General features: G+C 32.2%; 3 protein-coding genes and 1 pseudogene across 3 annotated transcripts in view; 1 reads left to right on the top strand and 3 right to left on the bottom strand.

Annotated features, from left to right (window-relative positions):
• Positions 1-1181, top strand: part of LOC125202519 (transcription factor WRKY19-like) — a 2298-nt gene extending 1117 nt beyond the window's left edge. The window contains exon 3 of the mRNA XM_048100925.1: positions 320-1181. Within this exon, the coding sequence (XP_047956882.1) occupies positions 320-875 (556 nt within the window). The 3' untranslated portion in view covers positions 876-1181. The remainder of the gene's footprint in view (positions 1-319) is intronic.
• Positions 1182-1309: 128 nt separating this feature from the next.
• LOC125202520 lies at positions 1310-4936 on the bottom strand (annotated as a pseudogene).
• Positions 4937-10725: 5789 nt separating this feature from the next.
• Positions 10726-12326, bottom strand: LOC125206093. Its single transcript, XM_048105417.1, has 4 exons — positions 12088-12326; positions 11460-11678; positions 11308-11377; positions 10726-11220 (listed from the first exon to the last, which is right to left on the bottom strand). The coding sequence occupies exons 1-4, from the start codon at positions 12092-12094 to the stop codon at positions 11205-11207; spliced, it is 312 nt and encodes a 103-aa protein (XP_047961374.1). The 5' UTR covers positions 12095-12326; the 3' UTR covers positions 10726-11204.
• A 5841-nt stretch (positions 12327-18167) lies between these two features.
• Positions 18168-19955, bottom strand: LOC125186036 (vestitone reductase-like). The gene is made up of 6 exons (XM_048082339.1): positions 19864-19955; positions 19626-19792; positions 19349-19518; positions 19064-19264; positions 18537-18907; positions 18168-18459 (listed from the first exon to the last, which is right to left on the bottom strand). The coding sequence occupies exons 1-6, from the start codon at positions 19953-19955 to the stop codon at positions 18324-18326; spliced, it is 1137 nt and encodes a 378-aa protein (XP_047938296.1). The 3' UTR covers positions 18168-18323.
• Between the last annotated feature and the right edge of the window lie 585 nt (positions 19956-20540).

The raw sequence follows: 20540 nt of genomic DNA, 5'->3' as shown, positions 1-20540 counted from the left end.
ACTTTGAGTGTGTGGTTTTTTTGATGATGAAGTCATTTTGGATATGTGGTAGTTGTGTGATCTGACCTTGTCATCAATAGGAAAGGTGTTAACTAATTCCATCTATAGCTAATTCATTAAATTCTTTTGTACTGGAAATTTAGCAAAGTTACTGCTTCTTCTGTTGTTTTAGATAAATGACATTGATTTCATCTAACAAGATTTGTTTTTAGGTGCAATTATTGTTGATCTATGTAGGCAGAGTGAGTTGAAAGGGATTTGAGATGCTTAGTTTTTGTCTGAATGTATGTTGATTTTCTTGATCCAATGGCTTTTACAGGGCGTATTATAGATGTACGCATCGCAACACGCAAGGATGCTTGGCCACGAAGCAGGTGCAACGAGCAGACAAGGACGCGACAGTGTTTGAGGTCATATACCGAGGGAAGCACAGCTGCAGGCAGGAGAGGCTGAGGCAGCACAAAGAAAGGAAGGAGCAAGAGAGCCTAACGTGTAGCAATGTGTTGAGCCTCGTTAAAACTGAGAACCGGGATCTAAATGATTCCAAAGAGGAGGAGGATCTTCCAACTTTCTCATTCCCTTCCACTCCAATTGAGTGTGAAAATGTGGAGCCTCAGTTCTTCTCAGAGCCTAGTAGGTTAATCACAGCGACCTACTCGCCCTCGTTCCTGTCGCCAGCAACCTCCGAGTCCTACTTCTCGCCATCGCCATGCCTTGTGAATGATTTTGACATTGGCCAAAGCTTGGAGTCTGATTTTGGTGAGATAATCTCAAATCTAACACCAATCACAGACTTCTCGTTAGGAGATTTCGATATCTCCATTGATGAAGTGGATTTCGAATCTCACCTCCTCGATGCCATCGAATTCTCCTAGAGATCTCACAGTGTAGTTGATATTGTATCATATCGAATTCTAAACCCTTTAGCCAGCATCTTATAAAATCTAAGTTGTTGATGGTAGAAAGAGATGATGCTGACCAAGAGATTTTTATTTTCAAGAACTAGATAGATTTGCAAGAGTTACTTGTAATCACTCTTTTTTCTTGTTTTCACTCTCAAGTTGGCCATTTTGATTTTTTCTTACAAGTGTAGTAGGTTTGAGCCTAGTGTTGCTGATATAGCATGAATTAAGATTCATGATTTGTATCTTTAAATTTAGAGAAGGTTGCACTTTTTGAAATATGCAGGACAATACATTTCATTTCAAATTTTAATTATGTACAATCATAATTGATTTTTTTTAATTATGAAGTACAATATATATAGGAGAAGACACGTTCTAATAAAACCATGCAAGTAGAAACTGAATAAGACGAAATCAAAATGACTGGTTATTATATAATTTATTTGATTTGCACATAATTATTGTCTGTGGCACAGTAGTACTGATAATACTATATTGCACCCAATCTCTTGGCACAAGCAATGCTGTCACATATAATCTTATCAGCATCAAACTTGTATACAAATCCCAAATCCTGCAGCTTTCTCGAACCCCATTTGGTTTCTCTTTTTTGTATCTTCAATGAACCTAACAATAAAGCCAATTAAGAAATCATCACACAATAAAATTTTTTAAAAATGTATTTTCAATAAAGTCACTCACTCTGGGGGAATGGCTATGTCTGGGTAATGTTTCTGAATGAGAGATGCAATCTCTGCTGTCTTCAAGAAGCCATTAACAACAAGATATCTTCCATTCATCTCTGATTTCTCCATTGCAAAAATGTGTGCTCCAATTATATCTTGCACGTGTGCTATTGCAACCTTGGAAACCAAATCTTCCAATTCTCTCAAACTTTTGTATAATGTTTTATCATTCATGACTTGTGCTATAAGCATCTTCGTGCTCGAGGAGACGAAAGATTGGATCGTTTCGCCTGCAACGAGCCCACAAGCAAGGCACACCACCTCGATTCCATGCTTGTTGTACCTCAATGCTTCTTTCTCGGCCAATGCCTTTGAGTTTATATAAGTCTTTCCAAGCACCAAAACAAAATAATTTCATTACTCTTTAAACCATAAGTAATACTACTATTTGATAACTTTATCGATGGCCAATGCTTCAGTTTGTAACGAGGTTCTACCAAGGCTATATCTAAGTGTTAACAAGGGGTACAACAATATCCCCAAAATTCATTGGCTTAATGTATATTTGAGATTATCCTAAACAAAAGCAACTGAGGGACTGTTCAGTTTATATAAGATTATATCTCATGATTAAATATGTAGTATGCTTGGTTCATGAGATTAATTTGCACTACTTAATCCTAGATGTATAATCATGTTATTATAAATTATAGTCACCATCTCCAACTAAAATAAACTCATAACTTAATCCTAAATGGATTATTATAAAATAATTATTCATGACAACTAAATGATCACTAGTGGTGGAGTAGCCTCTCCTATCGAGTGACCTGAGTTCGATCCTCGAGGATGCATTGTTTTATCGTTTATATTTCCCTCTCGAGGTTGCATTGTTTTATCGTTTGTACTACCCTCATTTAGATGTTTTTTTTTCCTTCTAATTTCTTTTGTAATATTAGATGTAGTATTTTTAATGCATTCTATTTTTTAATGGGTTGGTATGAATAATAATTTTTTTCTAGATAATTTTAGATCTTAGGTAGTATGAATTTTTTTTAATCTATATTAGCTATATATTTTTAATGAATCCTTTTATCTTAGTTACTCCATATTTTTAACAATGATTTTTGAGAATTTGACTGTCACAGAGTTTTCCTTTTTTAATGGAAGAGTTTTCAACGTTTTTTGTTTTGTTTTGTGGTTATATTAGTCATTTTTTTTATGTTATATAAATTGTTAGTTTAATTGTGTTATAAAACTAAGTGTTATTTTTTGTATTTTAATGTTTGATTTTAAAATTGACGTTATTTTAAAATGTACTCCTACTATTTTTATATTATAGTATTATTTTTATGTGTTATGTAGGAGTAAATTTGTACTGTAAAAATACCCCCAACACATAATTTCTAGATACGCCATAGGGTTACTATACTAATTTTATTTATTAAAAGTTGTACCGGTCACTGTTAAAGTTTTGATCTCCGGTTGTGACTGATAACATAGCAGTGGATTAGCAGTGGATGTTGTTGCACACATTTAATTATTTTATTCTTAAATTATAGTCTTAAATATTATTTTTTTATCATATACTCCCTCCGTTCCAAAATAAGTGACCTAGGGGTGGGTAGGTACGGTATACCTTACCGAAATCATCATACCGTATACCTTATCGTAAATACGGTATGCGTAAAAGTCATACCTTTACCTTACCAAAGTTTTCGGCATACCAAACTTCGGTATACCTTATTTTCGATATAACGAATTTTCATACCGATACCGTACCTCATTTTCGATATACCGTACTGAAGTTCGGTATACCTTACTTTTGCGGTATACCTCACTTTCAACATCAATTAAAATAGAAAATTAGAGTTTTTAGAATATTATTTATATTTTATAATTTTAAAAATAAATTAAATATAATTTATTCATAATTATATTTATATTTCACAATAGATTTTATAATTTAAAAATATATAAAATATATTTTATATATAATTGTGTTTATATTTTTGTGGTATATACCTTAATTTACGGTATATACCGAATTTCGGTATGCAGCGGTATACCGCGATATTTGAAAATTCATACCGTTACCTTACCGGAATTTTTCGGTAAGGTATCATACCGTACCGAAAGTCACGGTATACCGAAAATTCGGTATTTTCGGTATTTTTTCGGTACGATAAGGCCGGTATTTCGATATTTCGGTATTTTTCCCCAGCCCTAAAGTGACCTACTTCTTTTGGACACGGGATTTAAGGAATGGTATTTAAATAAGTTAAAGTGGAGAGAGTAAAGTATGAGAGAAGGAAAAGTAGATGAGAGAAGAGAGAATAAAGTAGGTGGAGAATAAAGTAAGAGAGATGACTTTTTGCTAAAAATGGAAATAAGTCACTTATAGTGGACACCCCAAAAAGGAATACAAATCACTTATCTTGGGACGGAGGGAGTAATATTCGGGTGTAACGATATCATCCAGTACTGCCATCATCTATCACTGAGGATCTAAATCCACTAAGACCACTGGCAGTGACCAAGGAAAGTACTTCAGAATTGGAAAAAAAAAATACTAAGACCAAATTTTAAATTTAAGGCTGGTAAAGTTGTACAATAATTCATCATTTAATTTGGTGAAATAAATATAGTAGTAAATTTAAGATTAATTGTACTTACGGAGTGATAGTAGGTGAGATTGAGAGGAGTCCAGCAGGTCTCGTCTAAGACATCCTTGTAGCCAGAGCCGTCGTCTTTCAAGGGCGACGCCGCCATCACCGAGGCCGTGTAGATCAATTTCTTCACCGTTTTACATCTTATGCAGCTTTCAGCTATCGTTTTCACCGCATCCACAGCTGCCTCACTTGTATTCTTGTACTAATTATATCACGTCATTTTACATTAATAATCATAAATTATAAATTAATTTTACAAAGACAGAGTTTAAGTAAAAATTCAAACCCGAGTACTGTTTTCATTGTGCACCAAAGGCGTGGCTAAGTGGAACACAAAAGCGCATCCTTGAATAGCGACTTCAAAATCATTGGGATTATATATATCAGCTTCGAATAGATGCAATCTTGTTTGTGAAAGAGTTAGCCCTTTTAGGAATCCTACCGTTGCATCATCACCTTCAAATCAATCAATAAATAAGTTACTACTACTACTACATAAATAGAGATAACAATACTCTTGTTTAATTTCCATAAGAATTAATTGAATGAAAAATTAAAATAACATACTTAGATTTCGAAGAGTAACATTAACTATGTAACCCCTTTCTAAAAGATTCTTGATAAGAAAAGAAGCTATATAGCCTTCACCGCCAGTCACAAGCACCTTCTCCATTTCTTGATCTATAACAAAACAACCTAAATTGAAATTATATATATATCAACTCGTTTTCCACTTGATTTATTTGATTTTATCCGTGTATTAATATCAGTGGCCACATGCCTTTAAATATATTTGACAAAAATTTTTTGATGACTTTTGCAAAGTTTTATGCCCCAGTCTATCAAGCAGTGGAATTTTTTATGGAGTACCAATCTATCCACCAAAATTTGCCGAATATAGCATATAAAGTACTACCAATCTATCCATCAAAATTTGCCGAATATATCCCTAAAATTACAAACGTTGACCAAAATTTGACATTTTTCGTAAACTTCAAATTTGGTCATAAAAATTATGAACTTAGGTTTTTGTAGTGGATTTCTCATAAAAATAGTTTTTTCCTCAATTCATGGGATATTCACTACAAATAATGAGTTAATACTTGAGAAATATCAAATTAGGACAAAGTTTGTGATTATGAACCAATAACATTTTTAAAAATTTATTACTTATGATTTCTCACATAAAATTTCATATTTTAAACAGTATTCATTTCTATTTAATTTTTGTGTTATATGAAATGTGTGTAATCAAATATGTTATCTGTTTTACTATAGGATTTAAAATTTTAAGTAATTACATTAATTTATCTAATTAATATTGCTTGTAAATATTTAGTGTGTGCATCAAATATTTTAAATAGGTCAATCAATGAAATTAATTGTACCTAAATACAAACTTTGGCCTACTAGATGAATGCGTGTACCCAATATTAATTCCCTAAAATCACCAATTTTGGTCAAAGTTTCAGATTTTAGGTAAAATTAACGTTACTACTATCCTATTTATAATATTTGCTACACACCAAATATTTAAAAATAATACTCTCTCCTTTCATGAAAGTTTGTCACATATTTCCATTTTCGTTCATCCCACAAAATTTGTCACATTTCACTTTTTACTATTTTTGGTAGTGGACCACATATTCCACTAACTCATTCTCACTCATATTTTATTATAAAACTAATATATAAAAATAGGGCCCACGTTCCACTAACTTTTTCAACTCACTTTCCATTATATTTTTTAAAAATCCTAGTCCGGTCAAAGTGTGACAAAATATAAAGGATGGAAGGAGTATTAATTAGATAAATGAGTATCACTTTAGGATTTTGAGTCCGATGGTAAAAAATACACTCCCTTCGTCCAATAAAAATATGCTATTTGGAGTTGACATAAATTTTAATATATAATTAATAAAGTAAGAGATAATGAGAAAAATAGTTGAAATAATATAGTAAATGGTAGGACCCATAAATGATAAAGTAAAAGAAAAGGAGAAAAAGTTTCCGTAAATGATTATGGAATAGTATTTCTATGGGACAGACGTATAAGGAAATCAAGCTTATTTACATGGAACGGACCGAAAGAAAAGTAATCCTATTTCTATGGGATGGACGGACATATAAGGAAATCAAGCTCATTCCACTCACATTTCATTTAAAACTAATACATATAAGTTGGATTCATGCCACTAAATTATTCTTACCCACTTTTCTTAAATGAGACTCCTATTCACGGACGAAGGGAGTATTTCACGCACATTTTAAATAACAAAAACTAAATAGAAATGAATATCGATGTTTAAAATAAGAGACCTTATTTGAGAAATGATAAACAATAAATTTTAAAAAAGTTATCTGGTTGATGATAAGATGGTGTAGATGCAAAGGGAAGATGTTATTCAAAAGATGGGGAAATGGGGCGATAATGGTTGGAGTTGGAATTTCCAGTGGAGGAGGAAACTCTTTGCGTGGAAGAGGATTTACTTGGAGATCTTATTCTAGTCGTGAATCATATAGCTTTGAGTGCAAACACGAGAGATGTGAGGATTTGGTTTTTGGTTTCTAATTTTGTTTTGCAGGTTACCCAACAGATGAAAAAAGAGAATGCACTGCAGAATCTTGGAAGAATGGCTTGGATGAAAGTTGCCCCGCCTCGAGCACAACTTCAAGTGTGGTTTATATTTCAAGGACGTCTTAATACAAAAGAAAGACTTTTCAGATTAGGCTTTGGTGGAATACAAGATGATAAATGTACTTTGTGTAGAGAGGAACCAGAATCGATAGAACATCTATTCTTCATCTGTAAGGTCTCGTCAAAGTTTTGGTACTCTTGTTGCCGCCGATGGAGCATGTCTGTTGCTCTGCCAATCCAACCAATGGATTTCTTTCTCTCATGGCTAGGAGCACCGTTTAAAAAGTTCGACAAGAAGTTGTGGATATCCATATGTTCTATGTGATATCTTGGTCTATTTGGGATATCAGAAATAAAATCACTTTCCAAGGATTCAAACCAAATTTGGAGTTCGAGGAAAAAAGGTTGGTGTGGCGTCTTGGCACTTGGGTATGTGGGTGGAGTCCAAACTTTCCCTTTTCACCGGGACAAATGGTGGAAAATTTGAAAGACATTAGAGAATGACAAGACCCGAAGATCATTAAGGGAAAAAGAGGAGTGAATTTGGATCCTCAATCAGCGTCGAATTGTTTTACAAATTATTCTTAGTTGGGGTTGAGATCGGCGAGCGTGCCCTCACGGGTATGTTCTTCTTTTCATGAGGATGTGCGAGACTAGGGGCTTTCTTTGTTGCTGACTTTTTTGGCTCTGCTGCCGCTTGGGTGTTTTGCTTATGTTCATCCCATCTCTTTGTGCTTTTGGTGTGTCGGGGTGCCCCTGATCTCATAAGCTTTTCGGAGTTTGTGAGGTGTGTTAGCTTTAGCTCTTGTGCTTGTTTTTCTGCAGAGCTTTGTTTTTTGTTTTGCTGAACTTTAGCTCATTATCTATTAGTTCGAGCATTTTTCTCTTATATAAAAAAAATATATCACAAACTTTGTCTGAATTTGGTATTTTTCATGAATATAAAAGTTGGTCACAAAATTCATGAACTTATTTATTGTAGTGAATTTCGCATGAATTGAGGAAAAAAATATATTTTTCCTAGGAAATTCAATACAAAACTTTAATTCATGATTTCTCTGATCAAATTTTAAATTCATGAAAAATATCAAATTTTGTCAAAGTTTGAGAGCTAGTTTCCATAAATACTAATTTAGCTCCATGTATTAATGGTAGAGATTAATTATTCAATTAATGTTGCTCAGTTGGGTAAGATAATTAAATCCTAACCATTAGAAGAAATTGTGAGGTATGTCAAAAGGTTCACAGTGTGGATCGGACACTGAGAAATAGAGTGAATTTTATAAAGAGCAGTACTAAATGACCATATTATGGCGGACCATAAACAATTTTTTTCATGGAAAACCGGACAAGTTCAGTAAGATTTAATTCATCTTAAAAGCATCAAATTTTGAAGGATAATTATAACCTTTTTTTTCTCTACTCTTGAGCCTTTGTATATACTACAAAAGAACATATAATTAACAGTCGTTTTCTTTTTTTCTCATTTACCATTTTGACAACAGAAACACCAAGTAGTTTGTTTACTTTAATTTTCATATTTTTTATTTACTTTTTATGTTCTTTCGTATTAAATAGTCTATAAATTTTGAAAAAGAAAATAATAATAATAATAATAATAATAATAGTAATAATTTATTTTGTATATGCTAATTCACTAAATATATATAGATTTTCCATGAAAACACATGTAGAAATTTATAATATCACTACAAGGATGGAATATTTAAAATAATATGTACGTAAAAAGTATAGATTTACGTAAGAAATCATTATATTTTATGATTCATTTTTATTTGACTTATTTTTTTAGTTTCTCTTTGATAGAATTAAATAAAATATAATAGTATGTTCTAAAAGGGTCATCTTCTAATGAGTTTAGCCCCTTAATCCCAAATTGAGACTAAATATGGACCCTTTGATCTAAATATCAAAGGCTGAGATTGAATAAAAAAAATATCAATACATTGAATTAACAATCTCAACGAAAGGGTAAAATGGACAATTTACATAAAATTCAGCGCGCACATTCAAACCATTCACTCCATTTCTCTCTCAATCTGTCGCCCCATTCACCACTGCATTCTCTATGAATCTCTTAGAATTTTCTCTCTGAATCTCTCAATCTCATCCCCATTCACTGCATTTTCTCTCTGAATATCTCAATCTCGTCGCCGGTCACTGCATTTTCTCTCTCAATCTCCCAATCTCGTTGCCGTTCACGTCATTTCCTCTCTCAATCTCTTTCGCCGTCCAAAACCAGATTCACTACTCCAAAACACATATCTCTCACTCAAATACAGAAGAACAGCTCGAAAACTCCCCTTCTCCTACGAAGAAAAGCTCAACCTAGGGCAGATTCACAGATTTGAAGAAAAACGACGGTAAATATGAAATTTAAACTACGAAATTTGCTTTAAACTTGCTAAATTTTCAATAGAAATGAAACTAATAGATTTATTTTGCAGTGAACGACTTCAAAAAAGGTGCAATGGTTTCAATCGAAAATGCTCCTGCTGAATCGAAAGGTATTTTTCAATTTGATTTACCGATTTCTGATTTTTTGCATTGCAGTTTGAGATTTCAGATTTTAATAAAGAATTAGGGTTCAAATTTTAGTGAAATATGTTTATAAGCTTTTGTAGTTGTATTGTTGGTAGATTGATTTCTGATTTGATAGCATATGAGAATGTGAATCTTCATTTTCTGAAAGATTGAAGCTATAATGAATTATTTAGAAGTTCTGTTAATATTAGAAAGCTTTTGTATCTAGTACAAATATGTATATTGAGGTAGCTAAATGTTGATATTGGGTAAGCTATATGTTGATGATGTGTAAGCTATATGTTGATATTGGGTAAGGTATATGCTAATGATGTCTTAGCTAAATGTTGATAATGGGTAAGCCCTATGTTGATATTGGGTAAGGTATATGCTGATGATGTCTTAGCTAAATGTTGATAATGGGTAAGCCCTATGTTGATATTGGGTAAGCTATATGTTGATATTGGGTTAGATATATGTTGATGATGTCTTAGCTAAATGTATGTTGTATGTTGATATTTGTGAATTCAACAGCCTGTTAGAATGATTGTAGTACTTGTCATGAGTTTGTTTCTAAATTAATCATGGTTTATGTTTACCAAAACTACAACTACAGGGAAAAGATCTAGACCAGAGGGAGATGGCGACTTTGGAAACAATGAGAACTTAATGTCTTTTGTTGAAAAAGTTAAAAAGGCAAAAGCAGCAAAACGAAAACATTGGGATAAAAAGGAAGTTGATGGTGATTCTTCAGAAGAAACAGAAAAGGTAGAACGTGGAGAGAAGTCAGAAAAAAAGAAGGAAAAGGTGGGAAAACAGAAGATGAAGAAAGAAACTATAAAGGGGGTGAAAGAAAAAGATGAGGAGGAAACAGAAACATTGAACATAAAGAAGACAACCAAAGATTTTGTTGATATGTTGGGACGTTTAAATGATAGGCAAAAAGATGTTGTGATATTGAGAATTCCAAATAGTAATGTTGAGAAAGTATACACGAATTATTGAGAATTCCAAATAGTAATGTTGAGAAAGTATACACGAATTATTGAGAATTCCAAATAGTAATGTTGAGAAAGTATACACGAATTATTGAGAATTCCAAATAGTATCCAAATAGTAATGTTGAGAAATTATACACGAATTATTGAGAATTCCAAATAGTAATGTTGAGAATTTATAAAGTTGTATTGATGTCCATTCGTTTACATGTAATTGAAAATTTAAGCAACACGAAATGTTTTGAACAAACTTAATAGTATATGGAAAATAAAATGAGATAACATTCAGAACATATGTTTGCGATTATTATTCTTCCATACAAACACGGAATCAAGAATGCTAATAAACCGAAACCACAGTAATAGGAACAACTAATTTATTTCTATTTTTTACTCTTCTCTTTGCCGCAGTTCCTTGAATCATGATTAACCATTTTATGGCATTTCCCACATCGTCTAGGAGGTTTAGCTGCTGCCTTCTTCGCCGCCTCCATCTTAGAAGACAACCTGGATCCAGATCCTTTACACTTCACCACATTTGGCGGATGAGCATGTATAACATCAGGCCTCACAACACCATACAATTCCTCAAACCTCTTCTTTTTCTCCAACACGGACATCACACAAGAACCATCACCAAAAAGCTGATTTTCAACATCCTCAATCGCAGCTATAACTGCATTAATATCAGCAATGCTGCCCTCAACTCTCTGTACTATCTGTAATATGTTGTGTGCAGTTTGTTGATGGCATTATGCTTGTCATCGTAAAAGAAATCTGTAAATAATATCAACATAGTAGAAGCATAATATCAGACCTCACAACATCAAAATATTAACAATCATAGTAGGCTATGTATAATACCTGTCTGATCCTGAAAAGTTGAGGTAGAAGAACCATGCACAGATATTAAAAGAGGTTTCTTCAGCCACCTCTTTCCAATATAAATTCCAGGTATCAACTGCACATCATTGTTCTTGAAAACAAAAAATATGTGACGACACAGAATCCCACACCTCTGATACAGCTTGCATTGACACTCGTACAAATCATCCTCAGCATTGTTCGTAACAGTCCAAGTCCTATGCCGCCTGTTGTTTTTCTACCAGATTTTCGAGGATCAAATCCAACCTCTTTAGCATAATCTTCATAGAAGGAGATAGCAGCATCAAGTGACTTGAAACTTTTTCCAACAAAAGGCCTTAATTCTTCTTTGCACAGAGGTGTAACTTTAACTTAAAACATAAATTCAACATTTTAGAAAACAACTTCAACATATCAGGTTACAAAAATCAATAATAAAGTACATAAACATCAATAAATTACATTATCAACACACAACATAAAACATACAAATTAAAACTAAGAAACAGAGAATAAGAACAAAAAACAGAGGAAACAACATATGAATAAAACTGATAGAATACTCATCAAACAAACTGTGACAAAAAACACTAAAACTAGTACTAATCAATTAAAAAACTACTAAAAGCATAAACATGTGTTGAAAAAATTACAAAAATTACTAATGAATGTATGAAACAACAGCTCGAATATAAACAGAAACTTCAAATATAAAAATTGAGAAGATGCATATCGAATGATTCAAAACTAAAACAAAAAAGCACAATTAGTAACACATACCTGCCATTACTGAACAAAGACAAGCAAAATAACTTCGAAAAGGAGACAATCGCGATAGGTTGATGAGATCGGCAGAAATTGACAAGCAAAATAGCTTCAAAAAGAAGAAAATCGCGTGAAGACTCAATTGGATGAGATCACAAGATTTTGAACAGCGAGAATCAATTCCTCCAATATATAATAGCGTGATTCAGAAAATATAAATTTGGAAAGAAATCTCTGAGAGATTTGAAGATCGATTTGATGATTTGAAGAGGAGAAGAGAAATTTTAGGGAGGAGAAATTTTAGGAAGGAGAAAATCTGATCTTGAATTACAGAGTATTGGCATGAAAACAATTGGAATAGACTAAAATACCCTTTTCATATTATTTAAATTAATAAAAAGAAAAAAATATCTCAAATCTAGGCTAAATCAAGCCCTTAGATTAGAAGAATGAATGGTTATGATGAAGTCTTAATTTGGGATTGGAAATTAGTTAGCATATGATCATGCCCCTGTTCTAAAAAATGAATATTAATTTGTTTGTAATATTTTAGATATTCTATTTATTTTTCAGTTTCTCTAAAATATTTCTAAAAAATTGGGTTCTAATTAATCTTATACTATTTGATTAAACATTTTCAAATTTCAATTTATCTTACTTGGAAGGGGGAATCGGTTCATCTTCATTTCAATTGAATGATAGATGATTTTAATTAATATTAAGTTTAATTGAATAATGGAATCCTCTAGTTTTACTAGGCCTACTTATTCGGCCGGTTCCAGTTCTAACCGGATCGGTTGATCGGTTAACCGATTTTAATTTTTCATAAAATTTAAATTTGGTAATAAAAGATTATGAACTTTGGTTTTTGTAGTGGATTTCTCATAAAAATAGTTTTTTCCTCAATTGATGGGATATTCACTTGAAATAATGAGTTCAAGAATACTTGAGAAATATCAAATTAGGACAAAGTTTGTGATTATAAACCAATAACATTTTAAAAAATTTATTATTTGTCATTTCTCACATAAAATTTCATATTTTAAACAGTATTCATTTCTATTTAATTTTTGTGTTATATGAAATGTGTGTAATCAAATATGTTATCTGTTTTACTATAAGATTTAAAATTTGAAGTAATTACATTAATTTATCTAATTAATATTACTTGTAAATATTTAGTGTGTGCATCAAATATTTTAAATAGGTCAATCAATGAAATTAATTGTACCTAAATACAAACTTTGCCCTACTAGATGAATGTGTGTACCCAATATTAATTGCCTAAAATGACCAATTTTGGTCAAAGGTTCTGATTTTAGGTAAAATTAAGTTACTACTCTCCTATTTATAACATTTACTACACGCTAAATATTTAAAAATGATACTCTCTCCTTTCATGAAAGTTTGTCACATATTTCCATTTTCGTTCGTCCCACAAAATTATCACATTTCACTTTTTACTATTTTTGGTAGTGGACCACATATTCCACTAACTCATTCTCACTCACATTTTATTATAAAACTAATATAAAAAAGTAATACCCACGTTCCACTAACTTTTTCAACTCACTTTTCATTATATTTTTTAAAAATCCTAGTCCGGTCAAAGTGTGATAAAATATAAGGGATGGAAGGAGTATTAATTAGATGAATGAGTATCACTTTAGGATTTTGAATCCTATGATATAAAATACATACTCCCTTCGTCCAAAAAAAATATGCTATTTGGATTTGACACAAATTTTAATATATAATTAATAAAGTAAGAGAATGAGAAAAAATAGTTTAAATAATATAGTCAATGGTAGGAACCATAAATAATAAAGTAAAATAAAAGAAGAAAAAGTTTCCGTAAATGATTATGGACTAGTATTTCTATGGGACGATGTATAAGGAAATCAAGCTTATTTATATGGAACGGACCGAAAGAAAAGTAATCCCATTTCTATGGGATGGACGGACATATAAGGAAATCAAGCTCATTCCACTCACATTTCATTTAAAACTAATACATATAAGTTGGATTCATATGCCACTAAATTATTCTTACCCACTTTTCTTAAATGAGACTCCTATTCACGGATGGAGGGAGTATTTCACACACATTTTAAATAACACAAAAACTAAATAGAAATGAATATCAATGTTTAAAATAAGAGACCTTATTTGAGAAATGATAAACAATAAATTTTAAAAAAGTTATTTGGTTGATGATAATATCACATACTTTGTCTGAATTCATGAACTTATATATTGCAGTGAATTTCGCATGAATTGGTGAAAAAACTATATATTTCCTAGGAAATCCAATACAAAATAGTATTAATTCATGATTTTTCTGACCAAATTTTAAATTCAAGAAAAATATTAAATTTTATCAAAGTTTGGGAGCTAATTTTCCTAAATATATAGCTCCATGTATTAATGGTAGAGATTAATTAGGTAATTAAATCCTAGCCATCAGAAGAAATCGTGAAGTACGTCAAAAGGTCCACAGTGTGGACCGGGCACAACATTTTGGCCCTTGAGAAATAGAGTGAATTTTATAAATAGAAGTGCTAAATGGCAACTATTGAGTCTTTACATATACTAAAAAAACATATTGACAACAGAAATAAAAAGTAGTTTGTTTAATTTAATTTTCATATTTTTTATTTACTTTTTATGTTCTCTCGTATTAAATAGTCTATAAATTTTGGAAAAGACAATAATAATAATAATAATAATAATAATAATAATAATAATAATAATAATAATGATAATAATATCAATAATTTATTGAGATATTGGCATCTAATATCATGAAACTTTCAAAAAAATGGGCTGTTTCCCACGAACTTTGAAATTGACAAATAATATCACGAACTTTACCCTGAGTTTGTTATTTACAACCAGTGAAAAAATTCCCGAAAATAATATCATGATACGAATTTATTTTTTTTCGTATTTTCTCGACAATAACTTCAAGAGCTTCAAGTTTTTCAATCTTTGAGAATAGTTTTTCTTGAAGCACACCCTCCAAATTTGTTCTTTAATCTATTAATATAGCCATGATTTTTTCATTGTTGGGAAATAACAAACTCAGGATAAAGTTCGTGATATTATTTGTCAATTTTAAAGTTCGTAGGAAAAATCCAACTTTTTGAAAGTTTAATGATATTAAGTGTCAATATCCCTAATTTATTTTGTAGAACTACGGAAAAAAGCCCATGGATTTTAAATCATGTTATGAAGGTACCCCAAAATTGGAGTTGAAGCTCCTAAAGACTTCAAATTTGTGTTTGTAGGAGAGGCCGAGAGGATGAACCACTCCCAATTCTTATCTCGGCTCATATCAAGCCCATGGATCAAAAATGGCTCGTGGTATGGTTAAAGAGGAATAAAAGAGATCTGAAGAGATTCAAATTGAATGCCTCCGATAGTATGAGTCGAAGCAATGAGAAGGTGGATCAGAACGGTCCGCACAATGTATGAAAGAGCAGTGACAATGATGCTTATGGTTAAGCTGTGGTAACCAGGAGAAGGTCTAACCAAAGATCTAATCCTAGGTGTTCAAATTTTCGATCGGTGATCGGTCGCGTATGAGTGTAAAATGACATGATCCCTAATGCAACGAAATATCACTATAAAATAGGATTTATGTTAAGGAATAAACCGAAACAAGCTAAGAATAATCTTTCCTCTCATTCGTCTTTTTTCTTTGTGTTTTAATTACTTGTTGCTTGTTCCAGTTTTCCATTTTCAAAGTCAAACTTAATTTATATGTACTCCCTTTCTAGTTAGATTCACAATGTTTTACCAATAATTCCTTCCTAGTGAGATCGATTGAAGTGGTTATAGAGAATTTTAACTTATTTTTGTTGGATTTTTAGGAATAACTAGGTATACAGAGATAAATAACTTGCCACATAATACAACCAAAAATAATGGAAAATAAACGAAGGAGAAATACAGGGAAACAAACTGATCAGACTGAACAAAAATGAATAAACTGATCAAGCTAAACTAAAAACAGAAACAAAACTAGAAACGAGTCAAACTGATCAAGCCCACTCGATGAGTCCTCTTTCCACAAGACGAGATACGCTAAGAAATGCTCTCGGTTTGACGTGTTGTCCTCGATGATAAAACGACTTCGTCTTGTTCATTGCAGCACTGCAGACAGAATAAGCTCTAGCGAACTGGATAAAGGTTGAAGGCAGAGCTTCAAAATGACAATGTAGAGAGAGAACGCTTATAATTTGTGAATGGAGAATGTGTTGTGTTGTTTGAAATGCGAGAAATGCCTTCTTATTTATCGGCTAAGCCCAGTGATCTGGTGGGCTGTTGGAGTCAATAGAATTTAAATTTGAATTCAAATCTATAATTCTGGCTAGAGTATAACCTCAGGGGTTACTAGCTGTTACATGAGCTAGATGATGACATTGACTAGGACATATTAGAACACGTCTTGTGTCAAGGTTCGTTCACGACATGTGGACTTTATGTGTCAGCCACGTATGCTTCACCGCGTCATTCTTACTAGGTGGCTTGCCTGCTTGGAGTGCTGAAGCCACTTGACTCACTTGACCAGTAAGTGCTTGCTTAAGTCACTTGGCCCGCTTGACTAGTTAGCGTTTACCCGCTTAACCAATTAGTACTTTAGGTGGTCTAAAAGATTAGATTGGCATCAGGACAAGCCCAGGCGCCTAACCGGACGTCTACGTCCAGAGACCACCCAAAGACCAATTCTCAAGATCCAAGATCCAAGTTATGGGGCACTTGGCACAAGGTGCATAGCGGCGTGCGCGTGTGGGCTCATCCGGCCCACTTGGTCCACTAGAATCGTTACATGTATTTACTCATCTTATTAAATACTCTCAATCTCTCTTATTTTACTTCTTTCCATTTTAACCATTTATTAGAAATAGGCCATTCACCTATTAAAATGCCTTATAGGAGGGGATGTTTATTCACTCTTATAAAGTTGAGATAGGATCATAAACAAGTCGATGTGGGACAATAATTTAAGAAATTTTAACACTATTCATTATTATTATTCCAAAACATGTGCGAAAATGAAACGTCTTGCTTAGGTTGGGACGAAGGTAGTACATCTTTAATAAGGTTTTCTCCTCCAATATGAGATAGTTAATCCCTTGGACTTCTGTAACTCTTTATAGCTCCCACATGCGATCAATTTTAATCCATTACTTCTCATTCGCCGGGAATCGATTTAGAGAAAGTGAATATACCATGGGCATCTACTCCGAGAGTAGATCGACACTAAATCATTTAATTTCATAATATTAAATGTTTTATTATATTTATTCTTGATCAAAACCCTTTCACCGAGCACACAATTCCAACAATTTTGAGGGCATAAATCTATTTATGTTACCCCTGAGATCTACCACAGAGACGTCTGGGGTGTCTATTTAAATATTATTTTTATTTGCTTAGTTGATGAATTTTTGTGATATTTTTGTTTGATTAGGTAAATGTTAATTATTTTTGCAAAAAGGCTAGAGTTTTAATTGGTTCTTGTAGCATTAAATTGATACTATTTTTTTTTTTTTTTTTATCTCTGTGTACTATCTGTTAGAAATTATTTTCTATTATGAAATTGCAGAACGATTGCATACGTTGAAAGAGTGTATATTTTCATTGATGAAATTACTGTATAAGATGAGAGATGATTGGTTAAATGAAAAAGAATCTTGAAACACTTTCAACATATAAATACATGTAGAAGTCAGTTATCACAACAATAAATGGTGGTGCTATTTAATATCATTTTTGTTATTGTAAAAATATATTGAAGTTGATTATATTTAATACTCGTCCCACTAATTAGTTTATTATTTTGATCAGTCACTTAAAATTAAAATAGTTTTGAATAATAAGGAAATTTTGGACAATTAAACACTACAAATAATGTGAACCACACAATCCAATAATACAAAGAATTCATACTCTACAAATTTTGTTTGTGGTAGAATAATAATTGATTCATTTTCAACTATTTCACGTGTTACTTCTATTAAAGTTTTATAAGATATAAAGTCCAGATTAGTTTATGTAGAATGAGTTAAAATTCAGAATGAATAGGATGAAATCTAAATGACTCGTTCTTACGGAATTTACGGTCTGTAGAACTTAGCATGACGCTACTACACAATCATATGCTACAAATCGAACTTGATTCCAAATATCCTTTTAGAAAATCACAACATATATATGAAGCTAACTTAAAACTGAGTCAGATATTATATTGCACCCAATCTCTTGGCACAAGCAATGCTGTCATATATAATCTTATCTGCATCAAACTTGTACTCAAATCCCAAATCCTCCAGTTTTCTCGAACCCCATTTAGTTTCTCTTTTTGTATCTTCAATAAACCTAAAAATAAAACCCAATCAAAAAAATCAACAAACAATAGTATTTTTTTTATCTAATTTAAATAAAAAATCACTCACTCTGGGGGGATAGTTATGTCTGGGTAATGTTTCTGAATGAGAGATGCAATCTCTACTGATTTCAAGAAGTCACTAGCAACAAGAAATCTTCCATTCATCTCTGAAATTTCCATTGCAAAAATGTGTGCTTCAATCACATCTTGCACGTGCGCAATCGGAACCTTGGAATCCAAATCTTCCAATTCTCTCAAACCTTTGTACAATGTTTCATCATTCAAGGCTTGTGCTATAAGCACGTTCATGCTCCCGGAGAGGAAAGACTGGATCGTTTCGCCTCCCACGAGCGCACAAGCAAGGCTCACCACCTCGATTCCTTTCCCGTTGTACCTCAATACTTCTTTCTCCGCCAATGTCTTTGAGTTTATATAATCCTTCCCAAACACCAAAACATAATAATTTCAATACTTCCCATTAAACATAATTTATATCGACCACTATTATGATCATACAGTACTAATTAAACACACGGATAGTACTTTAGAATTGTTGGAAAAAATATAATGGATTGAAGATTAATTTTTTCTTACAGAGAACATTTGATAGGTGAGACTTAGAGGACTCCAACAGGTCTCGTCGAAGACATCCTTGTAGCCGGAGCCGTCGTCTTTCAAGGGCGACGCCGCCATCACCGAGGCTGTGTAGATCAATTTCTTCACCGTTTTACATCTTATGCAGCTTTCAGCTATCGTTTTCACCGCATCCACAGCTGCCTCACTTGTATTCTTGTACTAATTATATCACATCATTTTACATTAATAATCATAAATTATAAATTAATTTTACAAAGACAGAGTTTAAGTAAAAATTCAAACCCGAATACTGTTTTCATTGTGAATCAAAGGCGTGACTAAGTGGAACACAAAAGCGCATCCTTGAATAGCGACTTCGAAATCATTGGGATTATATATATCAGCTTCGAATAGATGCAATCTTGTTTGTGAAAGAGTTAGCCCTTTTAGGAATCCTACCGTTGCATCATCACCTTCAAATCAATCAATAAATAAGTACTACTACTACATAAATAGAGATAACAATACTCTTGTTTAATTTCCATAAGAATAAATTGAATGAAAAGTTAAAATAACATACTTAGATTTCGAAGAGTAACATTAACTATGTAACCCCTTTCTAAAAGATTCTTGATAAGAAAAGAAGCTAAAAAGCCTTCACCGCCGGTCACAAGCACCTTCTCCATTTCTTGATCTATAACAAAACAACCTAAATTGAAATTATATACTATATCAACACGTTTTCCACTTGATTTATTTGATTATATCCGTGTATTAATATCAGTGGTCACATGCGTTTTAATATATATATGACAAACCGATAAAAATTTGATGACTTTTGCAAAGTTCTATGCCCCAGCCTAGCAGGCGGCGGAAATTTTTTTGCACCAATATATATTTCCATCAACATTTGCCGAGTATAGCACATAAATATAGGAGAAATTGATCCCTAAAATCACAAAAATTGACCAAAAGTTGGTATTTTTCATAAATTTCAAATTTTATCGTACTAACAATTATGAACTTAGGTTTTACGAGGGAGTTCTCCGTCCCACAATAAAAGTCACTTTCACTTTTATCATAAATGGTAAACTCACTTCACTCATATTCTGTTATAAAATTATAAAATCAATATAAAAAAATAGATTCCATGATCCGTTCCACAATAAGAGTCACACTTTGTCATTTTGATCTGTCCCACAATAAGAGTCACACTTTATTTTCACCATAAATGGTAAATAAGTCCCACATTCCTCTAACTCACATCACTCACATTTTATTCATTTGATCTGTCCCACAATAAGAGTCACACTTTATTTTCACCATAAATGGTAAATAGGTCCCACACTCCACTAACTCACATCACTCACATTTTATTATAAAACCAATATAACAAATTGGATCTCATATTTCACTAACTTTTCCAATCCACTATTCTTTACATTTCTTAAAATCCGTGTCCATAATAAGAGTAACTCCTATTAAGGGACAGAGG

The sequence above is a fragment of the Salvia hispanica genome, chromosome 1, assembly GCF_023119035.1.
Source record: "Salvia hispanica cultivar TCC Black 2014 chromosome 1, UniMelb_Shisp_WGS_1.0, whole genome shotgun sequence".
Taxonomy (NCBI): domain Eukaryota; kingdom Viridiplantae; phylum Streptophyta; class Magnoliopsida; order Lamiales; family Lamiaceae; genus Salvia; species Salvia hispanica.
Note: the sequence above shows the minus strand (reverse complement) of the source record. Positions and strands in the feature narration are given on the sequence as shown.